Source organism: Haliaeetus albicilla, chromosome 8 (genome assembly GCF_947461875.1).
Source record: "Haliaeetus albicilla chromosome 8, bHalAlb1.1, whole genome shotgun sequence".
Lineage (NCBI taxonomy): Eukaryota > Metazoa > Chordata > Aves > Accipitriformes > Accipitridae > Haliaeetus > Haliaeetus albicilla.
Genome location: NC_091490.1, coordinates 33,445,701 through 33,469,443, shown reverse-complemented (window position 1 = coordinate 33,469,443; position 23,743 = coordinate 33,445,701). Strand labels below are relative to the sequence as shown.

Sequence of the window (23,743 nt, the reverse complement as noted above, 5' to 3'; positions counted from 1 at the left end):
TATTTCCCCATCACTTCAAGTCTAGGTTATCTCGATGCCATCTCTGCGTTCACTTAAGGAATTTGGTCCCTGTGAATCCTTCGAGTAACTGAATGTCAACAGCATAGATCCACTTGCTCTGGCCAGATAATTGCTCTAAATCATATTGCTTCTCTAGCCTTCTGGAACAACCCTGTGTGGACACAGAGAATCATTACATAGACAGCAGCTATTTGAGAGAACTGAGTAACGAGAACAGCACAAATAACATGTGTACACATTTCATGGAAGACTGAAAACGGGAGTTTTGAATGAAAGATTTTTCTGGGTCACTTAATCTGGGGCCAGATTGTACCAGTTAATTGTTTTCCACTGCTAAATGTGCGTGAAACTGGTCTGTGGCAGCAAGATACAACCAGGGACCCGTATGGCACACGATCCATCAGAAGGTGGTGTAGGATGGTCGTTGGGTCAGGAGAGATGCTAAGTGGCTTGCCCAGGCATTAAACTGGAGGAGGAAAGAAAAACACAGTGGCCCTTTCTCCTGCTTTTTACACACATGCAGAGCAGTGATAACGTATTTTACTCCTTATTCACAGAGTCACTTCTATTTGTGTGGCACTTCAGAAACAGAGTAAGACCTATGTGGGGGCCTATGTGTGAACCAAATTTGCTTGGAGCAGGAAAACTTCTCACCTGTGTTTCATCCTCCTTAGTGCCCCAACACAGCACTTAATTGTTCCTGTGATTGGGGTGGAGTGTATACAAGCCATCACCAGTAGTTCCGTAGGCAGTCAATTACGTATTGTAGAGCAGGTTGGCTGTTTTCAGTCCTTATGATTTTCAGAATTATTTCTGGGTCCTTGGGGGCTGCACACAGAGACACCTGTGGCAATGTTTGTTTTCCTATTTGTCTGGAGTTGAAAAGAAGGCAACTGAGGCTCACTGATGTAGCAAACACTTAGGAGAGAGGCCCTCCGTTTCCTTAATGAGCCTATTAAGTGAATCTATCAAAGGTGTAACGATGAGTCTCAGAGGAAAGAAACACAAAGAGATAACTGACTGTCCTGAGACATTCCTAGTACAAATACACAAGAAAACAACCTATAGGCTACAGTAGTTAATTGGGAACAGTGTGATCCCGTTGCTGGAGAAGTACATCAACGTAAAATACCTTGACGCTTTTCCTTTTTGCATGGCCAGAGTTAGCTGTGCCTGAGCATACAGCTTTACCGTCTGCTTCAGCTTCTCCTCCTCCAAACCAGAGATGATAAAATCCTGCTTCGCAGAGCTGCTGTGATACTTTAATCTCTGGGGTATTTGGAAAGTCAAGCGTCTGGTGAAACTGTTAGCGCTCCCTGAACTTGAGCAAAATGAGTGACTGAAGTGAGATAGTCTTGTTTTAGGTAACAAGAACCACACACTGTATCAAAACTCAAAAGGAATTTTATCCTCCACTTTCCTAAATGAGTCCTTGCAGGTGTGCATCCCAGGATTTAATCTCCTGTTGTGGTTTAACCTCAGCCAGCAACTAAGCACCATGCAGCTGCTCACTCACTTCCCCCCTACCCAGTGGGATGGGGAAAAAGAACTGGGGGCAAAAAAAAGTAAAACTCGTGGGTTGAGATAAGAACAGTTTAATAGAACAGAAAGGAAGAAAATAATAATAATAATAACAACAGTAATAAAATGATGATAATAATAACAAAAGGATTGGAATATACAAAACAAGTGATGCACAATGCAATTGCTCACCACTCACCAACTGATGCCCAGTTAGTTCCCGAGCAGCGATCCCCCCGCTGGCCAACTCCCCCTGGTTTATATACTGGGCATGACATCACATGGTATGGAATATCCCTTTGGCCACTTTGGGTCAGCTGTCCTGGCTGTGTCCCCTCCGAACTCCTTGTGCCCCTCCAGCCTTCTTGCTGGCTGGGCATGAGCAGCTAAAAAAAATCTTTGACTTAGTATAAACACTGCTTAGCAACAACAGAAAACATCAGTGTGTTATCACCATTCTTCTCATCCTAAATCCAAAACATAACACTATACCAGCTACTAGAAAGAAAATTAACTCTATCCCAGCTGAAACCAGGACACCTTCTCCAACGAGATTAAAAAATACTGCTATATTAATACAAACATACTGGTTATCAAGCATACAGCAACTGGCTTACACCACTCTCCACCACACAGGATTTTATTTAAAAGGTTAACTATGACCCAATACTGCACATTTTCCAGTGCTTAGCCCCATTTTATGGGGGAGTGGTATCGCTTACAGGTCTAGTATCTGTGTGCATCACCTGTTGAAGGTGGCTTACTAGTCTATGTCTGGCTAAAGGCTCAGCATAATACAGACAGGCTGCAGGCTCCCTCGTCCTGGTACTGTCAGTGCTAGCAGCATAGGTCAGAAAGACAAGTTACAGAGGGATGAGCACAGAAGTGGTTCCTTCCCTTCACAGGACGGACAGATGGGGCAGCTCCTCAGCCGTGACATGAACTGAGCACAGAAGTAGAGCCAGGGGAGATCCTAAGTACTGGAAATTACCAGGGAGAAGAGGTGTAATAAGTGAAGGTGCAGACGAGCCTGAAGCTTACATTCTGATCATGTATTAAGAGTGGAAAAAGAGAAGCGGGAAGAGCAAATAGCATCAGCAATGCTTCGGAGTCTGAAAGAGAATATGTACTAAACCACAGTCTTATTTCTCTTAAAGCGTCACTCTGTCTCAACTGTCATGGTTTCCAGACTTTCAGAATTGAATTATATTGTAATTACTTCCTATTTGGACAAGGTCACAAAAATAAAAGCTCAATACCTTCCTACATTACAGTCTGCTGTATGTTCTTTACACTCCCGTAGCAGCCAAGTCCCCTCTTCTGATGTCAACAAATGTGCCTTCAGAATAAAATGCTGGTTTAGGTCCATTAGTGCAGTGTAAGGCACATTAAAAAGTTAAGAGCCATCATTACTGATCTTTCCGAGAAGGCTCCCAGAGCACAGACATCTTTATCATCTTACTAATCCTTACAATTCACTTTATATCTTAAAAGCAACAAAAAGGAAACAACTACGAAACCCAGACCCACGTAACCTTATGACAGGTGCTTGTTCCATACATGCCCTCATCACTGAGTAAGGACATGTCAAATCCCTTACATCAGGGATTTGAAAACATTTCTCAGTTTTTTCCACCTCTCGCCCACCCCCAGATTCCTGTGACAGTATATAATCTTGTATAACATTCCTGTATGATGGACCAAAGGTTGAAAATCCGCAAGGCATACAGGTAAATAGTTTCCTTGTTTAAACAGGTAGCCTGTAAACACTGCTTGTGACAAAGTCCTTCTACAAGACATTATTGTTACTGACATTTTGTGGATGTTACAATAAAGGAAGATGGAAGGAAAATAAAGAGGGGCTCTTTGCTGTTCCCAGGGGAGCCAGGGCTCCCAACAAGCCCCCGTGTGAGCTCTTGGCCCAGCGCTGGATCTATACATGTGCTGCTCGTTTCCTGCTTCCTGAGGAGAAGCTGCCTGATGGAGAGAGATTGACGAGAGCAAGCGGAACACAAGATGGACTCTGGCACGGCCCACAACCACCCATCCTCCTAATTCACCTCGGCAATTAGTGCTGTGCCTGTGATGAACCGTTTTGCTTCAGGCTACGAGGTCCTCTGCTGTTGGAGCACAAGAGGAGGAGGTTTTCAAGGGTTACCAAGTCCAGGCAGTGCCTCCTTCCCCTTCACACCCCCGGCTCTGACCAGGAGCGTTTCTGTCAAGTCCTGAAGTGCTTGGGTTTGTCATGTAGGCTGGAGAAGGTGGCTCTGGTGCATCTCAGGGCAGAGCGAAAAAACATGTTGCAAAGATAGATTCCCCTGGGCTAGAGAGTCACTGCCTTGGCAGGAACCCCTCATCAAAATGTCCTGCTTGGAAACACAAACTGTCCCAAGCAAGATGCTGCTTTCTTACTGCATGTCGCTCCTCCTCAGAAAGGAGCACACCCTGCTTCATGTTGTGCTTAGAAAAGGAAAAAACAAATTAAGTACTCTTGGGGGAAGTTCATTACAACACAAACCTAAATTTCACTTTGTGTTAAAAGAGAAACAAGGGCCAAATTTGCCTCTGAGCTTTCTGCTGCTATTAAAAGCAATGGGATTTGTGTCTACACAGGCCTATGTGAGTATGATGGTCTGGACGAGCTGCTATAATGAAGAAAACTGTGTGCTGGGATCTAGATTCTGCAGGCACCAAATCACAGCTCCTTTCAGCACAAGAGCCCCCTTTCATTTCTACCTCACGAAGAAAGAAATCACACGTACTGTTTTCAGGACTCTTTAATATTTGAAAGTAATTCAGCAGTGACAAGGTGATGAAATTCTTTTTTCTCGTTTCTAACAGGTCAGGTAGATTGCAAAGTCATCAAAACTAACAGCCTGACAATAAATTTTTTGTGTGTCATTGATGGTGGGAAAAGTAAAGAGCCCAAAGTGGGGAAAATAGTTTATCAGAAGGCACAAGCATTATTGAACACAGCAGCTTGCAAGAGGCTACCTTCGGGAAAGCAGGAGTGTGTGAGCAAGCAGAACAAAGCACTCTCGTTAGGCAGTTAGGAATCAAAGTCCTGATCCATTTCCAATTTCTTCCACTGCTCTTGACCAGCTGAAGTGTAATCAATATTCCCTACTGTGTAAAGATGGAGCATCCCAGGTGGCACAATCAGGTGGCTTACTCAGACTGCCATGAAATTGTTCCTCAGGAGGATGTACAATAAGGTCATTGATCTTGTGCTCTAAGCTATGGGTTAACAAAAGGATTTCTGAGATTAAAAAAGAGCTGTTCAGACAATCACTTGACTCTGCTAAGAAGTTTAGCTATAGTTTAATTTTTTTCAGAGGTCAAAGCCTTAACCTCTGAGCCTCTCCAAACTATGTCAGCCACAGCATATTTACGTTAGTGAAAGCACACCTGTATTTCTCATTTGGGAAAGGAGCGATGAGGACCCTCTCCAGGTTGGTGCAATGTGCAAATGCAGCTGGGCTGGACGTCTGCTGAAGCTGAAGATTTTGCAGCTCCGTTGTCACAGTAACTGGGTGACTCAACCTGACATGCTGTCTTTGGGCCTGAGCTGTGCATGCACACTGGATTTGTGCCTATACTGCCAGATTTAAGAGATTATTTATTATGCTGATGAAATAGTCGGAGATGAGATTTGCTGTTTTTTCATGGCTTTTGACTAACTTCACTTGTAGAATCAAATTTTGGTTAAGAATTATTGTCAAGGAAATTGCATTAAGCAAAGGAAGTTGAAAGAATAATAAACAGATATGGTAACATAATGAGGACTCAGTCCTCATCTGCTGCTTGAACAGTTGAATAGAAAAATGAGATACACGGTCAAGGCTTCCGAGCGAACAGCCCCACAATAGTGCTTTTTAACTTTTTCTTATCCCTTCAAATTTTTGTTGCGGAGATAAGGAATGTGGGGAAGTGAGAGCAACGAGGAGAAGGAACCTGTCATCCCCTCCCCACCCTGGCTTCCACAGCTCATCAGTACACCTGTAGGGCTGTGGGTGCACATTTGGAACAGCAATGAGTGTAACAGCAATGAACTTCTGCAGACAGAGGCTGGCTGATGTGGCAATGGGTTGACACCTCTCTGCCCAGGCGTTCACAGTATTGCATGGAAAATAATCATTTACAGAGGAATTATTTCAGACTTAAGCAATATGAAACAGCCAAACACCAGAAGACTATTTAAAAATTTGTGAATGAGTAAACTGGCACATTGCTATTCTTAAATAAAATGAAACACCTCTACAAATGGAGATATATATACTCGGACATTTCTATATAGCACTTTAACTCAATTCTCCAAAGTCTCTGGCATACAGCTCTTCACCTCTGTTTACCAGCCTGATGTAATTTATTTATGCCCAAACACAAACAAATTAAATTGCAGTTTAACCCTATGTTTACTATACTACTTACTCTCCACAAGAGAAACAAGGCTATAATATGGCAAAAATAATGCAGGAAACCAGAGAATCCTGAAGCAAAGCAATAAGGGGATCCTAAAAATGTGAATATTGCCCTTATGAAGCACCCAGCTAAACTTCCACTCCAGTAGCTACATATTGCTTAGATAATAGTCAAGTAACCACTCACTGAATTTAACTTTGAACAGTATCAATAATGGCAAAAATAATGCCTGGGCTTTGTAATGGATAGTTATTAATAGGGACTTCAGTACTAAAAGCTACTGTCACTGCAGAGCTCTGCATTTATGAAATGCATACGGCCATCTTTCTGTACTTAGTTTTGTTTGTTCGCTTATTTTCTAAGCAGAGAAGTTCAACTGCAGGTGCCGGAGATATCAAACACCAGCAAAAATGCATAAAGACACCGTCCCCAATGTGTTTTCTTTGTTTAATTGCAAAAGCTCTGGGGGGAAAAAAAGGGAACATTGTTAGCCTTTGCCTAACCTCCCCTCCCCCCATTATTTTTAAAAGTTTAGCTTTAGGTCTCAGTATAGCATGGTGCTTCAGAATTTGTCACCTCATTGCATCTGTCAAGAAACAAATGAAATTAAACAAATGTCAGGTCCCAACTGTTCTCTGCACTACATTGAGAATGAATCACTTTTTTTTTTCCCAAGCCACTGCATGCAGTAGCCATTTGCTCTGGATTACCTGAGCTTTCTGTAACATAGTCATGACTTGTTTCCAATAACTTAACCTTTAAATTCTGTAACATCTGTAGAAAGAAAATAACCACAGCATTTCTGAGAAAGACATGTATCACAAAGGCTGATCAAATATGACACAAGGCAGCTTGAAATTTTTTGCCCAAATGCAATCTCTTCCAAACACATGTATTCTAAGATTTCTAGGCATAGAAATAAAAGATAATTCTCTTTGTGGGCAGTGAAGTCCCAGCAGACAACAGAGCTTCTTCTCCCACTGTTCCAAGGGGAGAAAAGACAGAGTTTCTTTGGTCACAGAAATGGACTTCAAAAAAAAAAAAAAAAAGACAATATTCTTCGGGGACATGCAGTTTAAAAAAGAGTTCTCACAGACAACACAAAGACGTAGGCTAGCAATGCTTGCAGCATCTTTTGTATGTGAAGAAAGAGATTTCCTCTGAATTACCACTATGCTATGTACTGCTGAGATGATACCCGTTTCCTCAGACCTGAATGCTTGAAAGATGTCCAAGAGAAGCATAGATTAATTTTCACCTCCAGGGAGATTTCTCCATCTTAAGCCTGAACAGTTTTGGTGATGCTGAAAACAGTATCAAGGAACACTTCTTGGCCAACATAAATACGGGGCACAGAGCTCGTTTTTAGGCATTTCTGCATCTATAATTTTACATACATTTCTTTCTTCACAAAATGTGAAAGCCTGTGGTTTTGTTCCTTTTAATTATGGTTGTAAATGCCGATCCTGGGATACATTTATTCTTCCTCTATGGCCTCTTTTGCATCACAGAAGTGTCTTATAGAAGGATATCCTCTTACTGTGAGAACAAGAGGTACTGCAAACCTGCCAGGCACCATCATCACAATCTTCCTCCATATTCAAACTCAAGGCATCCCTCAGAAAAATCAGTTACAAATTACTGCGTTTGTATCCTTCAAAGGAAGAGAGAGTTTAGACTTTCTCTTCTAAAGAACAATGAAGATTACTGTGCTGACAATAGTAACTCTAGACACTCTGCTACTGCGTGACATACAGACCACTGGAGGTAGAAAACTTTTTATAGAACATTTTAACATGTCACCTTATAGAAGGTTAGTCAATCCTCCAGCCAACCTGCATCTGGGATTCAAATGTGTCCAGTTCAGCTTGGTAAAAATTTTCACTTCCTCTTACTCAGAAAGCTGAGTTATTTTAGACAAATCACGGCAAAGATGGCAGAAGACAGCACTGTCAAACAGTGTGACTCCCTGCCACCTTCATCTACTGCTCTCTGTACTATTTTCAGAATCAAGGATAGAAAGGAGCTGTTATTCATCCAGGAGGCAAGAGCCAGATTCAAGAAGCTTAAGCCAAAAGACCTTCCAAGTATGCTTTCCTTCTTCCGTTCTGAACAGCAAAACATCTGTCACCCTGGAAAGCCATGACTCCTGATGGCACGAAAGTGAACAAAACAAATTTAGGTGGCCTGCTGGACCATGGAACGGTTTTCAGATGTCCCCCTCACCTTACTGAATTAAACTGCTAATACTTTGGGCAAATCTCTTCATGCTGTGATACAACTGCTGGGGATACAGACAATGAATACTTCTATCCACTTTTCTACCTCAAACTTTTATAGTTCTTTAAAGATCCTTACCTTCAACACCATTCTCCTCAATGCCCTTACTCATGGAAGCACAAGTATATATGCCAACAAATGACTACTACAAGGACACCAAAATATTTGTAGTCAGTCAGGCTGCAAAGCTACTTTAGGTGGTTAAAATGTGATTATATTTAACTATTAATAATAAAATCCTGTTCTTTCCCTGTTGATAAAAATTAACAATATACCTGATTTCATTTATAATGCCAACTCAGCACAAACAAAAAACAAATTAACAAACCCTGCCCAGTTTTACTAATGCTTGAATGCCATGAAAAAATAACCTCACTACCGGTCAACACGTCTGCTCACTGGAAAGCCAGATACACAGAGTTCAAATAATTAAGTATTTCATAGCCAAAACTGTTTTTTTTAAATGCATGGCATGTTTTCTATGTTGTTAACACTTATTACCATGATTACAATGATATTTAATGCCCAATTCCTCTGTAGGCACTTTCATCTGATTTTCAGGTGCCAGTTCATTCGCTGCACTATACCACAAAAGCAAGCAGAAAGAAGGAAGCTGAAGCTGAAAACAGGACAGGCATTAAAAAACATGACCCTCCTTACAAGGACAATTAGATCCTGCACTTCGGAGATAACGGCACAGACATAATAAGTGGAATTGATCATTGACTTAAAAATTGACATAAAAAATCGCATATAGGCATGGCAGGGTTTTCTATAAATCTAAACACAATTCTTTTCAATTTGGTTTGGCCTTTTCTTGAGAAGTTGATAAATGAGCAATTTTTTTCCTGTTCTTTATATTGGAAGATTAATTAGATACACCACTGGTGGAACCAAAGGAATAAAAGGCTTGTGCATTTTCAGGCCCTTTCTGCAGTTATCTGCTTCGCTTTTCTGTTGCATATGTGGTGTCTTACCACCTCTCGCAATAGTAAAAAAACCCCCAACTATCTAGATAAATATACATATATACATATAAACACAAAGAGAGAGAATGCACTAGAGAGAAGAGAGAGAGCAAGTGAGCTATTTTTACTTCTTTCCATTGAAACTCACATAAATCAATATGTAATTCCCTGTTAAACCATGCCTGCAAGAAATTACTTCCAGATAAAACAGCAACAGAGGTGTGAATAAAATAATTCACCCACATCAGTAAGGTGTGAGCTTCAAAACAGCGGTTTGAATTCAAAACATTTAAATAGCAACATTATTAAAGTAAATCTTTTTTAAAACTACACAAAGAACAATTCTGAAATGAGAAAAAGCTTGGCACAGCTCCTGCTACCTTAGCCTTTTCTTTTTGACTCTGTTAGTAGAGCTATTCTCTACGAGCCATACCAGGGGCCTGGTGCAAGCCACAACTGTGGGTGCACCCGGCTGGGATGAATAACTTTGTCAGTACAGTGACAGGTGACAAAAATGTGTGTGTTTGCTTTGCATTGAAAAAGGCCCAATTTTTTCTCAAGGCCATTTGTTCCTCTCACCCAAGGTGCTGAGAGCAGCAACCCTGTAAAAACTGCTGGGGAGCCTTTTTTCCTCCAAGGAGGGGAGAGATTTACATGGTTAGGAAGAAGCTTCTCTTAGAACTTCAATACACCAGGTCTTTCCTGCCACTGCTGCTGCTGAAAGATGAGACAAGGAGTCACTGTAATCCCTGAGCCATGTAAAAGAATGTATCATTACAGATGCTGCCCCATAAATAGAAAAATCTTCCCTGTGGGTTCCTTTGCTCAGTTCTTGTATAGCCCCTCACCCTCACTGGGCACGAGGGGTGCAAACCCACAGATAACTGCCCGGTATCTCTCCACCTATCTGTCTGCTATGCTCAACTTCATGGCATTTCCACATCTGCTGTGTAACATGTTTTGAATGTTAGCTCTGCTCCGTTTCCAAATATCACAGGAAGGTCCTGGAGAAATGGGCGCAACTCCCTGAGTTCACTTGACAACTGTCAAACCAGGACATTTTTGTATGGAGAAAATCTCCCAGTGAGATTTACTTTCTCCCATTCTACAACTCAACTGACTGAAGTTGAGTGTAAGAATAGAGGTGCTAGGCTTCCTATGTTAAAATCAAAGGACGTTACAATCTCTTTAGGACCTACACAGATCTCTATGAGAGAAATTGCATTACAAGATGCAAAAGGCAACGGAGGCAGATTTAGCGAGTACGCAGAATGTGTTAGCTGTTTGAATAAAACAGCACCATTAAGCTTAACTTCCATTAATCTAGAATATGCTCTTTCTTCATTCATTCATGTATCAAATTGGGCTTCCAGAGACATAGAAAAGCCTCTGAAATCCCTTGTAAAGAGAGAAAAATTAGAAGAAAAAAAAGGCCCCTCCCCAAGCATGAGTACAAAAAACATTGGTAATCATTCTATGAAGTAGGAAATTAGGGTAATTCCTTACTCTACAGACATAATGTGATGGTCTGACAAATTATAGTCAATGTCTCAAACATTCATTAAAGAACTTTGGTGGAGAAAATGGCCTCTGTAAAAATGCTGGAGTTTTGTGAACAGGACGATGTGGCTGGAGGAGAGGGCCCCAGGGAGGGTGGGACCGCACTTCTCCAAAGCCACAATTCCTTATCTTAAGGGACCAGGAGAAGAAGCACAGCATATGTGCCTGGAGGATGGGACTGTGCTTCTATCTTAAGCGGTCATGCCAGCAGAAAAAGAGAGGCAACTCCGCAATGAACCCCCCCCCCCACTCCCCAAAGCTCACCGACCGATTCCAGAGAACTCCAGGAATAGGACTGAGCATGTCGAGACCATCGACTAGCACACTATAAAAGAAGGGAGAACGAGTTCTCAGTGCGCACCCTCTAGAACTGGATCTCTACGCTGGCTGGACCAACGCTGGACCCAGGACTGGTGAAACCCTTTTTTTCTCTCTTTCTCTCTCTCTCTCTCCCCCTCTTTTCCTTCTCTCTTTTCCACAGTCCCTACACCTCATCCTTTTAAACATAAACCGTTGACCAAGTCTGAGACTAGGAGTGGATCCAGCCGCCCCTGGGCTCCTCTTTAAGAAGGAGTCCAGAAAGCAAGGGGGTCTGCTCTGAACCTCGTGACTCAACGGGAGTGCTCTCCTTCTGATACATTTCATGATCCTTTCTCCATTTCTTTTTCTACACCTTCCTTCTCTTCTCAAACAGCAGCTTAACGACATGTTGCAAGGTTCATATTGATAAGTTCACGCATACTTGGGCAAGGTAAGCTAGGTTGAATGAATGTTGATTGTCGTTTGAACTCCCCTGGTGTCGTTTCACCTTAATTCTGACAAAGGAAATCCACGAACCTGGGTCGCTCCAACTTTGGGATGCGACACATGATATGCAGCTTCCTCTGGTCAGGTAGAAAATTATCATCCCCAAACCCATTTTTACAACCATAATTATTACTGACTACTCTAGGAGAAACATGCCCCTCCCTCTGTAAAGGCCATTGCAAAATTAAAGTTATGGTCACTAAAGATTAGAAAACTAACAGGAAACAAAGGAGGACAAGCCCCTATTCATTATCTCTAGATTTTCATCTTTTCTTAAATTTCATTAACCCTTAAATTAGCATCTGACACCCTCCTCGGAGAATTTATGTCTTTCTCCTCTGTTTGACTGTTCCTGAGCTGGGAAACGTGTGCAATATTGGGCTCTAACTGCCCTAAGAGTCTCAGCAGATACCTTCATAGATTCAGCCTCTTCCACCCGAATGTATCTTGAACTCTGCCAATGTTGGCTGTAGTCCATCATCTACGTATTAGCAGGACCCTAATTTTGCATATATGCATGTAACATGCATATGCCAAAACAAAAGGCAAGTTTCTTAGGCCATATTATTTCATAGTATGAATTAGTTCCAACACATTCCTAAATCATGGAATACGACCCAACAATTAACTGCTGGAAAATACTACTATTATTTTTAATTCCACTGACCTTGTGCACAGTGACTTCCTCATTGGTGAAAGATAAAAATTCAGACCTGATGAGTAATCACCATGGATAGTCCTTAACTGAACGAGACATTCTCTACCACATTTTACGTACAATTTTCAATTAATAGGAGCTTTTTTCTTTGTATTTGCAGGACTGTTCTCAAGGGATAGACTGATGCTAATTATTTTCAGTTTAAAAATAGGATAATAAAACTACTGCTACAAAATTCAAGGGTTAAGTCCAGAAATCACCAAGTATTTTTTCCAAATCCAAAAACACCAAGTATTTTTTCACTTGCCTTCTCTAGGACCATGTCAGCTAGAGCTCAAGGAAAAAAAAAAAAAAAAAGAAGCAAGTAGAGGTAGATCATTACATGCTAAAACTTCCATTTTGTTTTGTAGTAATGGGAGGGAAAAAAAAAAAAAAAAAGAAACACTGGAAAAGACCTAGCAAGAGTATGAAACCTGGCCGCACCATGATCCTGTTTTCACATTTTTATGCCTCTGTAATTAGCTCAGAAACATAAAGAAAATACTCCCTGGCACTTACTGTGTGATACTTACTCTAAAAACATCTGGTGTTTAGTCTACAAATGCTAATACAGAAGTGAGAAGCAGCTGAAAGACACACAGTGCCTCATTCATACAGCAGAAGAAAACATGTTTAAGGGTCTTGTTTGTTGGTGTGGGTTTTTTTAACAGAACAAGTTTTGCTGCATTCAACAAGACAGACAACTACTTTTCATATAACCTCTGCATTCCTTGGGACCTCTTTGAGTGATGATTATCAAGACTATAATTTCCTATTTTAGCATTTCCTGCAATTATTAGCTTCTGTTTGTAAATAAATGACATGATTATAATCATCTAATTATAGAATCATGGAATAATTGAGGTTGGAAGGTACCTCTGGTGAACATCTTGTCTAAATCACACTCTCAAAGCAGGGTTACCTACAACAGGTTTGTTCAGGGCCAGTTGCATTCTGAGTATCTCCACAGATGGAGATGCCACAGTGTCCTTGGGCAACTGTTCCTGTGTCTGATCACCCCTGAAGTTAATAAATCAATAGATAGCTTTAAAATATAAATTATTTCATTTTGTGCTCACTGCTTCTTGTCTGTCTACTGGACACCACTGAGAAAAGCCTGGCTCCCTATTCTTTAGTCCCTCCCACCAGGTATTTATCTATATTGATGACACCCCCCGAGCCTTCTCTGCTCCAGACTGAACAGCCCCAGCCCTCTCAGTCTTTCCTCACAGGAGAGATGCTCCAGTCCCTTCATCATCTTTATGGCCCTTCATTGGGCTCTCACCTTTGTAGCTATGTCTCTCTCCTGGGGAGACCAGGCCCGGACATGGTCCCCTGGATGTGTCTCACCACTGCTGAGCAGAGGAGAAGGATCCCTTCCTTGACCTGCTGGCAACACTCCTCCCAATGCAGCCCAGGATACCACCGGCCTCCTCTGCAGCAAGAGCTCACCGCTGGCTCATGTTCAACCTGGTGCCTATCAGGACCCCCAGGTCCTTTTCTGTCAAGCTATTTTCCAGCCAGCTGGCCCCCAGCAGGTACTGGTGTATGCAGTTCTTCCTCCCAAGTGCAGGACCTTGCACTTCCCTTTGTTGAACTTCATGAGATTCCTGCTGGCTTGTTGCTCTAGCCTTGTCAAGGTCCCTCTGGATGGCAGCAAACCCATCAGGTCCATCAGCCACTCCTCCCACCTTTGTGTCATCTGCAAATTTGCTGAGGGTGCCCTCTGCTCTGTCACTCAGGTCATGAAGAGGCTAAGTAGTATTGGTCACAGTATCAATCTCTGAGGTAAAACACTAATGACTAGCCTCCGGCTGGACATCCTGCTGCTGATCACAACCATTTGAACCAAGCAATTCAGCCAGATTCCCTCCACCTCACTGTCCACTTATTTAGCCCATATTCATCAGTTTGTCTATAAAGATGTTATGGGAGAGTGTCTACACTTGCTATACTTGAGATAAACAACATTCTCAGCTCTCCCCTCATTCACCAAGACAGTCATCTCATCATAGCAGGCTATTCGGTTGGTTAAGCATGATTCACCCTTCATAAAACCATGTTGATGACTCCTGATCACCTTCTTCATTATGAGGGGATTTTCTCTTCAGCCTATCAAATATTTCATGTGCCATCTCCAGTCAGAGGTTACGTTCCTGTGATTCAGATTTGGCTCTCTAAGGACATTCTAGTCGGCGAAAGTGAGAAAAGTTGATCCAAATAAATAAAAACTGTGAGTGTGAAGTCACTTCAGCCCTTGTATGTTTTAACTTAATGTGGGACATCGAGTTAACGCAGTCAAGGCATCGCATAATCACTCAGTAGGGATGCGTAACAGAAATACTAAGATCAGTCTGAAAGAAGGATGAATGGAAGCCTTCGCATGCAAAAGCACCAGAAGAAACGATACAGAGAATGGGTTACGAGAACGGCATGTATTCATAAGCAAGGACACGAGTGACAGCAGTCAAACTGACAAACGATGAGAAATGTCTTGCTACATCTAGACCAGAAAGCAAGCACTCTGGTGAGGCCATACTAGAGATGACGAGCCAGTCGGAGACCCGCAGCAGAGCTACAGTACATCACCTCTGCCAAGAGGAAACGAGGCTGGAAGCCACAAACCCACCCGCAATGAGGAAAGAGAGACAAAGGATGGCAATGACAGGCTGAGGCCAGTAAGCTTCTGAGGGAAAAGACCACAGCATGAGAACTGTTTGACTCCTGAAGAGCACACAAAAATTTGTCTAAAAGTCAGTTTATTGTCATCAGTTAAGAGGAACCCAAGAGACATAGTGAGGACTTTATAACCACTGTCCCTCACCCTCATCACACACAAGTGATCCTGGCCAGACAGAAGCCTTGGTGTTGGTGAGCATGTGGCTATCAGTATGAGTGGCATCTATGACAGAAGGAGTGCAAGTGAGTGAAAAGAGATTCATTTAAAGTAAATATCATCCTCCCCACCAATGAGGTCTTACAACTGAGTTTCCTCACATTAAGTTCCTGAAGTCTTTCACATTTTCGCTGTTTTAAATACATCACCTATGCTCAAAGTCTTCCCTATTTAGATTAACTTTCCTGACTACGCCATTAATCCTGAAAACAACCTTAACTAAAAGCCTCTGAGTTTCAGAACACTCCTCTCCATGAGCTTAGTTGTTCCTAGCTTAACTATCAGAAGACTGTTCAAGGGACAGTTTAGAACCCCTCCTATGTCTTCTATCTGAACAAGGAATGAGTTGCATGCCCAGTGAGGAAGCAGAACCCAACTCCCAACTATACTCATTACAAGGGTGGGGTGTTACTGACACAGCAGAAGGTAACCGGAATCTTCTACTTTTTCCCATCCCTGATAACGCCCGGTCTTGGCCCTGAATTCTCCCTCCATTCCAATAATTCTTGCTAGTCCTCTTGTACTCCTGTCACGGAGGAGAGCGCCTTGACTCCATGTCTGCTGTACTCATCTGTGTTTTTCTCTTACACGCCAGAATCCAGAATGTGCGAAATCCTGCGTATGCAGTGGATTCACTGTCAGATCCTTCAGCTGCCTTCTCATTCACATTGATGAACAGTTCAGAATTTTATTCTCTCCTTTTAAAAGGCCCCATGTGCTGAACCCATATGAGGCACTATGCACTGAACATCTGCCTCAAATGCATTTCAAAATACTTTCCCAACAAAACACACCATATACATATGTACCCAATAAAATTTGAAAACTTAATGAAAAATAACATCATGTAGCACACAGTATATTGCACAAGAAAATGAGAAAGGTAGGCCCCAAAAAACTGACAAATATCTCTTCCAAAAAGTACCATGAGGACTTCTATGTTAACCTCCCATCAGAAAAATACACAGTGAGTAAACAACATAAAGATGATTTTCCTGTACTTGATGAGTCCTTAAATTACTCATTTTCAAGAACTGAGCAAAGGACTAAATACTAAACATCAAACTGTAGTCTTTTACTCCAAAATACTCTCTTTCAGCAGCAGAGTTGAAATCCAACTCCAATTTTAATAAAACCTCTGCACAGATTTTCTTTTTTCTGGCTGGAATAAACATTAGTATGGCAAGCCCCATTCTTTCACCAGATCAGTATTTTAACCAGTATGGAAAAAGCCCTTGCTTAATAAACTATGAAATTAAGCACCACAAAAGGAAATTAATAAATATACTGAAAGAGATTTAAAAAGGCAGGGTGTTAGAGGGGCATTCTTTCTGATGGGATGTTCTCAGCCCATTATCAGGCCACACGAAACACATGTTTCCCATCAGTGCTCACGTTCCAAGAAATAACAAAAGCACTTTTTTCCAAGATCAAGTGTTAAGCCCATCCATAGCTATACATATTCCAACAAAAAATCCCAGAAAAAATAGCAGACCTTTCAAATGACAGCTTTATGAACCTCTGTGGCCATTTTTAACAGAAGATTTCCATCCTCAAAAATTTACAGTCAGGCTCCTCTAATTTGCCATCATTCATTACAAGGCCAATACTTGTGCTCCAGACATTCAAGAAGCCTGCCTTTTGACAGCACGGTCTTGGTTACGGTAGAATATAAAAAGATATTCTGTCTTGGTAAGCTTGATATACAAACAAAACTAAGTTTCTACCCCAATGCGATTGTATTATACAGCAGTACTCAGCAAATAAATATCTTCTGGTCAAAACAAATAATATCTGACCTTTGGTTGCACGATTATCATACAGTTGATTAATTGGTTTAGTGTAATCACTGTTTATAAATCAATTAATGAATTAGTGAGTTCTGATAATTCAGTTTGTGTGATCATGCATCAGTTTTCTAGTTTAATTATTAGCTTGTACTGAAGCAAAGAGGGAAAAGCTCAGAGTTTTACTTTCTTTAAATATAAAAAGTGTGGGTGCATGTGTGTGTATAAATACACAAACATATATAAAAAGTAATAAACTAATGATTTCATTACTTTACTTTCACACACTACTACCATTCTTAATATTGCACCTGACTGTACAAACCCTGGGTGAATGAGAAGAAAAGAAGACCATCCTTACCTTAATGTTGCAAGCTTGTTCCATCAGTCTTCTGGCGTTCTCTTCAGCTCTGTACCTCTTGGGCAACTGAACCCTGAAGAATTTTAAAGCTCCTTCAAAATCAGCTTGTAGAAGGTCCTCTTTTGAGGTCTGCAATTAGACATAGGGAACTACCGTAAACACTGAGAACATGCAGTCATGCTCTTTTACTGGATTTGTCATTTACTGAACGTATTCCAAACCACCAATATTCACATTAGCTCAAAAACATCCTCCTTGAAATCAGCTCTCTAACTCATATCTCATAAAACAAAACAGAAGGTACAGCATATCCAAGGAATCCTAGGCAGAGCAGCACGATCAGAGGACTGTAACACATTAATGTACTTTATCCTTCTATACCTGCAGGGTAAGAAAAGGATTCTGGCTCAGCCTGTCAAGATGTCACTCAGTGAGGAGAAAAACAAAACCCAAGCAAACAACAAAAACCTAGGAGAATTTAAAATATTTTCTAGACAGCTTGTGCATTAGACCACTGCTGATTCTCATAATGCTGCCCTAAAAAGACAATGTATATATAGATATATATGGTTGCAGACATGAATAGCAGAAGCAGAAATGCATATGACTCATAAGAGGCATCAGCAAGTCAATGTGCAGAAGTCTGTGACACAATTTCTCAAGGAACTCTGTGCCAGAAAATGTTCTACATGCTTATTTCTCCATCTCTGATAATACTGTACCTCTCAGTGTGGTATCAAGCTTAACAGGTCCGAAAATGTTAAACATTCAACATCAATCCAGTTCTGCTACTGATGGAGTAATATGATTCACAGGGACAAATGTATTCATCTTCAGATTTACCAAGAACAACATCAAGAGATTTAGCAGATACGAAATACCAGGCCTTGGGATAGCTCCTTTAAAAAGTTCACAGGAACTGTGTGTCCAGACAAGAGATTTAGGATGTCATCTCAAAAACATGAATTTCAAGATCTTTAACCCAGAAAGAATGAGTGAAAATGCATCAACATATAGACTAGTATCATGGAGACCGGCGCTGTGTATCACGGTATTACTACAAATACCTCAGAGGCAGCACAGGTACCTTTGGTTAGGGTTAATTGCTGAATTAATTGCTCAAGTACCACTGCCAACATTTTCATGTGTGTATCCTCCGCCTTCCAATGAGTAACGCCCTTTGTAATTTTTTGCCTTGTTATACGCAGTAGGTATATTACATACACATAGTTTCAAAGTTCGATTCTTAACTATATTCTCATCCACTCAAAATTCTTTGCTGTCTCCAATTTCAGACGTGTTTCCAGAAAACACACTTCAGCCAAACACAAGAGATTTGGCCCTGCACAGGGAGAATGGGGAGAAACTGTGCAGCCTTTGACATGCAAGAGGTGAGGCTCAATGATACTATTATTTCTCTTGGGTGTTAAATTTGTTTTAAATAAATAATTATCACTACAATGCAGAGAAAATTTTAATCTTATTTATGAATCCTCCCTATGCACCCTACAAACCAGCATCGCTAGTTCATTTACATGAAAATAATGTCTACTATGTAGTAGCCCTTTTTAAAAGCAAACTGAACTTCAGTATGGTGCTGCAGATATGTAACAGTAATACTCAAACCTAGCTCGACATATTCCACATTTTTGCTGAAAATGCTAGAGCTGACTACCCAGAGGGTCTATCAAAAATAGCAATTTACCCAAACTTTATTTGGTGGGGGGAAGGGAGAAGGGTTTTTGAAGGGATTTGAAATTAGGTACCAAACTTGGAACAACAACAGAAATTAAGGGGGTATTTTCATGGTTATCCAGTATCTCTGATAGCAGAGAGCATAAGCGGACATCAGAGGTGTGCCACCGCAACACTGATAATCATCACTGCTCTGTGCCCAATCTTTCACTTTGGGAATGGGCATAGCACTATCTCCTTTGATGTCCTCAATCAAGAGCCTACAAGGACAAAATCTACGCTGTACATGTTTACCTATCACCCTATGTACTTTCAGAGATTATTATACTGTATACCCTAATGAGAACTCCGTAGTAGTTTTTGCTACATTAAAGGCAAGGAAAGAGCGAGAAAACTCCAAATGCAAGTGGAGTAGCTTCAGTGGATCCATTTCCCCAGGACTGCAGCATTTTTAAAGCAGACAACTTTCTGTCATCAAAATCCTCAGAGTTCTCCCAAGATCTATTTGATCCTCCCTTCACTCGCAGCCAAGGAAGCTGCTGGGTCATCACTGCAGGGACACAAGAAAAGCTGCCTTCAGGATGCCGATGAGAAATGTTCAGCTTCACAAACTATCACATCTGATTCTGTCCACAAAAATTTGGCAGAAGGACTATTTGGCTGAGACTCAATCAGACAAGCTCGATGTAGTGTTGACAGAAAGCTGGTGCAAGTTGGGTATCTGATGAATCAGACCCACTCATGAATGCGGCTATGGCCAACGCATCCGTTTCCTCTTCCTAACGCCGTATTTCTCCTGGATGAGTTTTACTGAGGTTAGATATGCTTTTGCCCCACTTGAGACTAGATCACCATTTCATATCCATGATGGGCTACATGTAAGATGATCTGCAAGTTGTAGAGCGTGGTGGGAGCAGCCTGTCATGCAGGCAGCACGCAGCATCACTGCCAAAACCCGTGCTGGCAACCAAGCTGCTTCTGGGCAAAGTTCAGCTGGGTAATGTTGATCGAAAAGCAGTAAATGGTTTGCTAACCAGCTTGCTTGAAAGTGATTTCTTCCCTTCCCTCTCAGTGATGTTGACAGCTGTGATCACTATACAATTCAAATAGACTTCCCTATTACGTTGCAAGCGTGCCTTCTCGGGAGAGAAGCTCTCCTGCATTTCCAGTCCCCTCCTCTTCCTCACGCCGTGGCAGCCTCTCCCATCCTCCTCCGAAACCTGGCCCCAAACACAACTCTGACCCGAGGTGTAAAGGGACACCAGCCAACCTGTAAAACTGATTTTGCTGCTGTTGGTGGTTTTACACAGAAGGTGCTCTGATACTGCAATGCTGAACGACGGGTAGTCTCCAAGACAGGCTGGCTGGTACGTGCTTCCAACAGAGTGGGAGGGTGTTTTCAATTAAGACTTCTGGACAGTTGCTCCCAACACAAAACAAACACCAAACACACTTTTTGCCAAAGTTTTAGCATTCATTAGGAGCTGAGCTATCCTAATTTTAAGCATGTATTCTTCCTAGGGGTCCTGACTAGACATTTTTATTTCAATTTTGTATTTAATTTCTTTTTCTTAAATTATCATAATACGTTGAGAGCTTTGAATTTACTTTTTTTTAGAAATCAGAGGAGGAAAAAACCTAAAAAAAACCCCAAACCCAAACCAACAATTAAATTACCCTGCCAAACTTTAGAAAAGTACATGCACCTACTCTTTACGTCCATAGCACTTCATTTAAAAATAAATACCAAAAAAGCCAGAGGCAAATACGTCAGAAAAACAGCAATTACATGTAAAACATTTAAAGTCAGATTTAAATCTCCTAGGCTTCTGCTTGAATCACTGTTACAATAGTATTTTAACAGCCTGAAAACAAATTACTCATATAAAATTGTAACTATTGACAATTTTGAGTTCTCAACCCTGAAAAACCTTTAGCCAATGAAAATCCCATAAGAATAATGGTGACTCATGCAAATAAGAACTTCTGTGACACAGTTCACTGAACTAAGATTAAAGTTATGAAAAATTATAAGCCATCACATTGTATAGTTTGATATGAGTGGTAAAGCCTATACTGTTCAGCTCTTTTTACTTTGCTGAATATTTTAATTTCATTAAAGTAATCTGTTGATCAAAAAGTTACATTTCACTATTAAAATCACAAGAAACCAAAGTAACATTTTGAGAGCAACATTAACTGGGTTGTGTACTTTGCATATTTTCTGCAAACTAACCTCTTCAGGTACTGTTTAAGACCAGGAAGCAACATAAAACCAGTGTGTGTGTGTGTGTGTGTGTGTGTGTATGCAGTACAAAAAAAAATTAAAAAATAGCAGTGGTGGCATCCTAAGATTCACATCTCTTGACATTTTGTGATTTTAATCAATAAATCATAAAGACATTTCAGGAACCTTTTGGCAGCTCTTTGACAGGCAGAGATTTGTAAATTTGTTGGTCTGCGTCACTCAGCTTGTTGAACTCATCAACAACTTATTTCACTAAACCATCTGTAAGTTTAATGAACCAATAATTAGAAGTTTGGCAGGTGCATTGCATTTTTGTGCACTCAGGGACTTCAGGGCATTTTTTTATTATTCTAGATGTGATTTTTCACATAATCATATTTTTGGTTAAAATATATTTTTAAAACCAGGCAAAAGAGGAAACTCACTGAGAACTATGACCAAAAGTCTCAGCTTGCCTTTTAGGGTTTGACTAAATATGCCCTTGAATGTCCTTCCCACATTGCTTAAGTATGTCAATATATTCATAAAATTATCTTATATGGATTAGTTGAAACTAAGGGAAAGCCCCTTCCCAGAAGTACTAGCAACACTTTCAACTGTAAAGGTAAAGTTCTGGAAAACCACAAATGTTCAAAAACATGAATGGAATTCGAGAGACTTAAATGATGTTAATTTTGATTATTTATTTTAAAGTAAATAGCATTACTACTACCTTCCCCAAAATATTTAGGAAAATGTGATTAAGACGAAGGACAAAGCCTTGGCTTTTTTCTTTAAATTAATTTCTCTGACTTCAATTATTAATTCTGCAGTCTCATTTATTCCTGACTATATCAACTACAACTCCTATTCCCATCTGGGAACTAATACTGCAGAAGAAATTTCAGATCAACCACACCACACTTCCTTAATTTAATTCTTCCTCCTTCATACAAACAGATAAAATTACTAATTTCCATAGAATTCTATGTATACAGTATGTATATTTTGAATTTCTATAGAATGTCAGTGAACACAAACTGCCTTTTTTACACTTTAACAACATGTGTCAGGAACAAGACAAAGTTAAAGGCTGAAAAGAATCTGGCCATAGCCTACTCCACTCCACTATTTAATTTGCTACTGGTAAATTCAAACTGCTTGCATGTATCCTTACACTGATTTTTCAGAACATAGTATTTAATCTATAGCACACAGATGTGGTTTTAAGTTCTTTTTAAGAAGATATGCAGTGCAAAATCAACGTATGCGAGCTATTTTTTCTAACCTGATAGTTCCTCTTCCACTGGTAGCAACAAGACTGCAGTGCTGCATGGTGCACAACAGTGCACTGTGTTGCCCTTAAACACGAGCCACAGACCTGACCTGATCAGTTCAACGACTCCAAGAGGATGAAGTTGGCCTTCTGTGCTGCCAAGGAGTGTGAGGGTGGATAAACTTGGGATCCAGGCCTGGGAAAGTTCGATAGGTAAAGCTGTGCTGCTACAGTTACACTGACACACACTTATAGCACAATACATCAAAAGACTCCTTTTACTGGCATCACTTATGTCCATTTCTTTACTGTGAAAGCTATACTGTCACAAAAATTTTTTGCTAAATAAAATCTGTGCGCTCTGTAAAACACAGTTTGGTACAAAAGCACTATGGAAAAAAAATAGCTTCGGTTTTGTGCGCAGTGAGTTGGCATCCATAAATATGGCAATAATCTTGTGTACACCCAGTAGCATCCCTCTGCTGAAAATTTCACCACTGCATTTATATGTAGCTTCGGATTTACAAAGGTAGTGTTCATCCTGCAACGTAAAATACTGATGAATGTGGGTAAGTGCAAACACAAAACCTACTAGCTTCATCCACCCAGAGCCATCCCAAAGGGGATAAACCCACGCAGAATTAGTGCTGTTTCACTTGCCCATCATCGCAGTTAGCTGATGCAGTGAGTAGGTGATCTGAATTTTTCTAAGGCTTGCATAAAGGTTACAGATTATATTTCTCACGTAACACTACAATGGCACATATTCTGCCAGTCCTAGGGATTTATTCCCAAAACCACAGCAGGAGAAGCTTATGCATGTAAAAAAGAACCTAGTTCTTAGTTTTATGAAACACTGAGGTTTTGAAGTATCTTCAGTTCTGATTAAAGTACAAATTCTTGGTCCTCAGAGATTTCTCATTTTTAAAAAATTATCAGAAACATAGTCTCTCCTCCTTTATGGAAGGACTATATGTCAAAAGCGATCGATGTCAGAAGAGGTATATTTAGCTAATAAAACCCGACAGGAAAATCACATTGACTCCACAAGTCAAGACTCTCTAATAACACAAGCATTATTTGTATTGTTTTGCCTCCCCCCCCCCTTTTTTTTTCTTCTTTAATAAACAATATTATGTCATTCAGCAGAGCTAAGCTGCCTGGGTGATGAAGTATGCTAAATTTCCTGGTATTCTCCATCTGGAGGGCCAGAATACAAAGCCTG

At 40.7% G+C, this 23,743-nt stretch overlaps 1 protein-coding gene across 10 annotated transcripts in view; it reads right to left on the bottom strand.

Moving 5' to 3' along the window:
* Positions 1-23,743, bottom strand: part of RABGAP1L (RAB GTPase activating protein 1 like) — a 268,383-nt gene that overhangs the window by 53,355 nt on the left and 191,285 nt on the right. For all 10 annotated transcript variants that reach the window (XM_069789632.1, XM_069789624.1, XM_069789623.1 and 7 more), the window contains one exon: positions 17,321-17,449. In XM_069789632.1, coding sequence (XP_069645733.1) covers positions 17,321-17,449 — 129 coding nt within the window. The remainder of the gene's footprint in view (positions 1-17,320; positions 17,450-23,743) is intronic.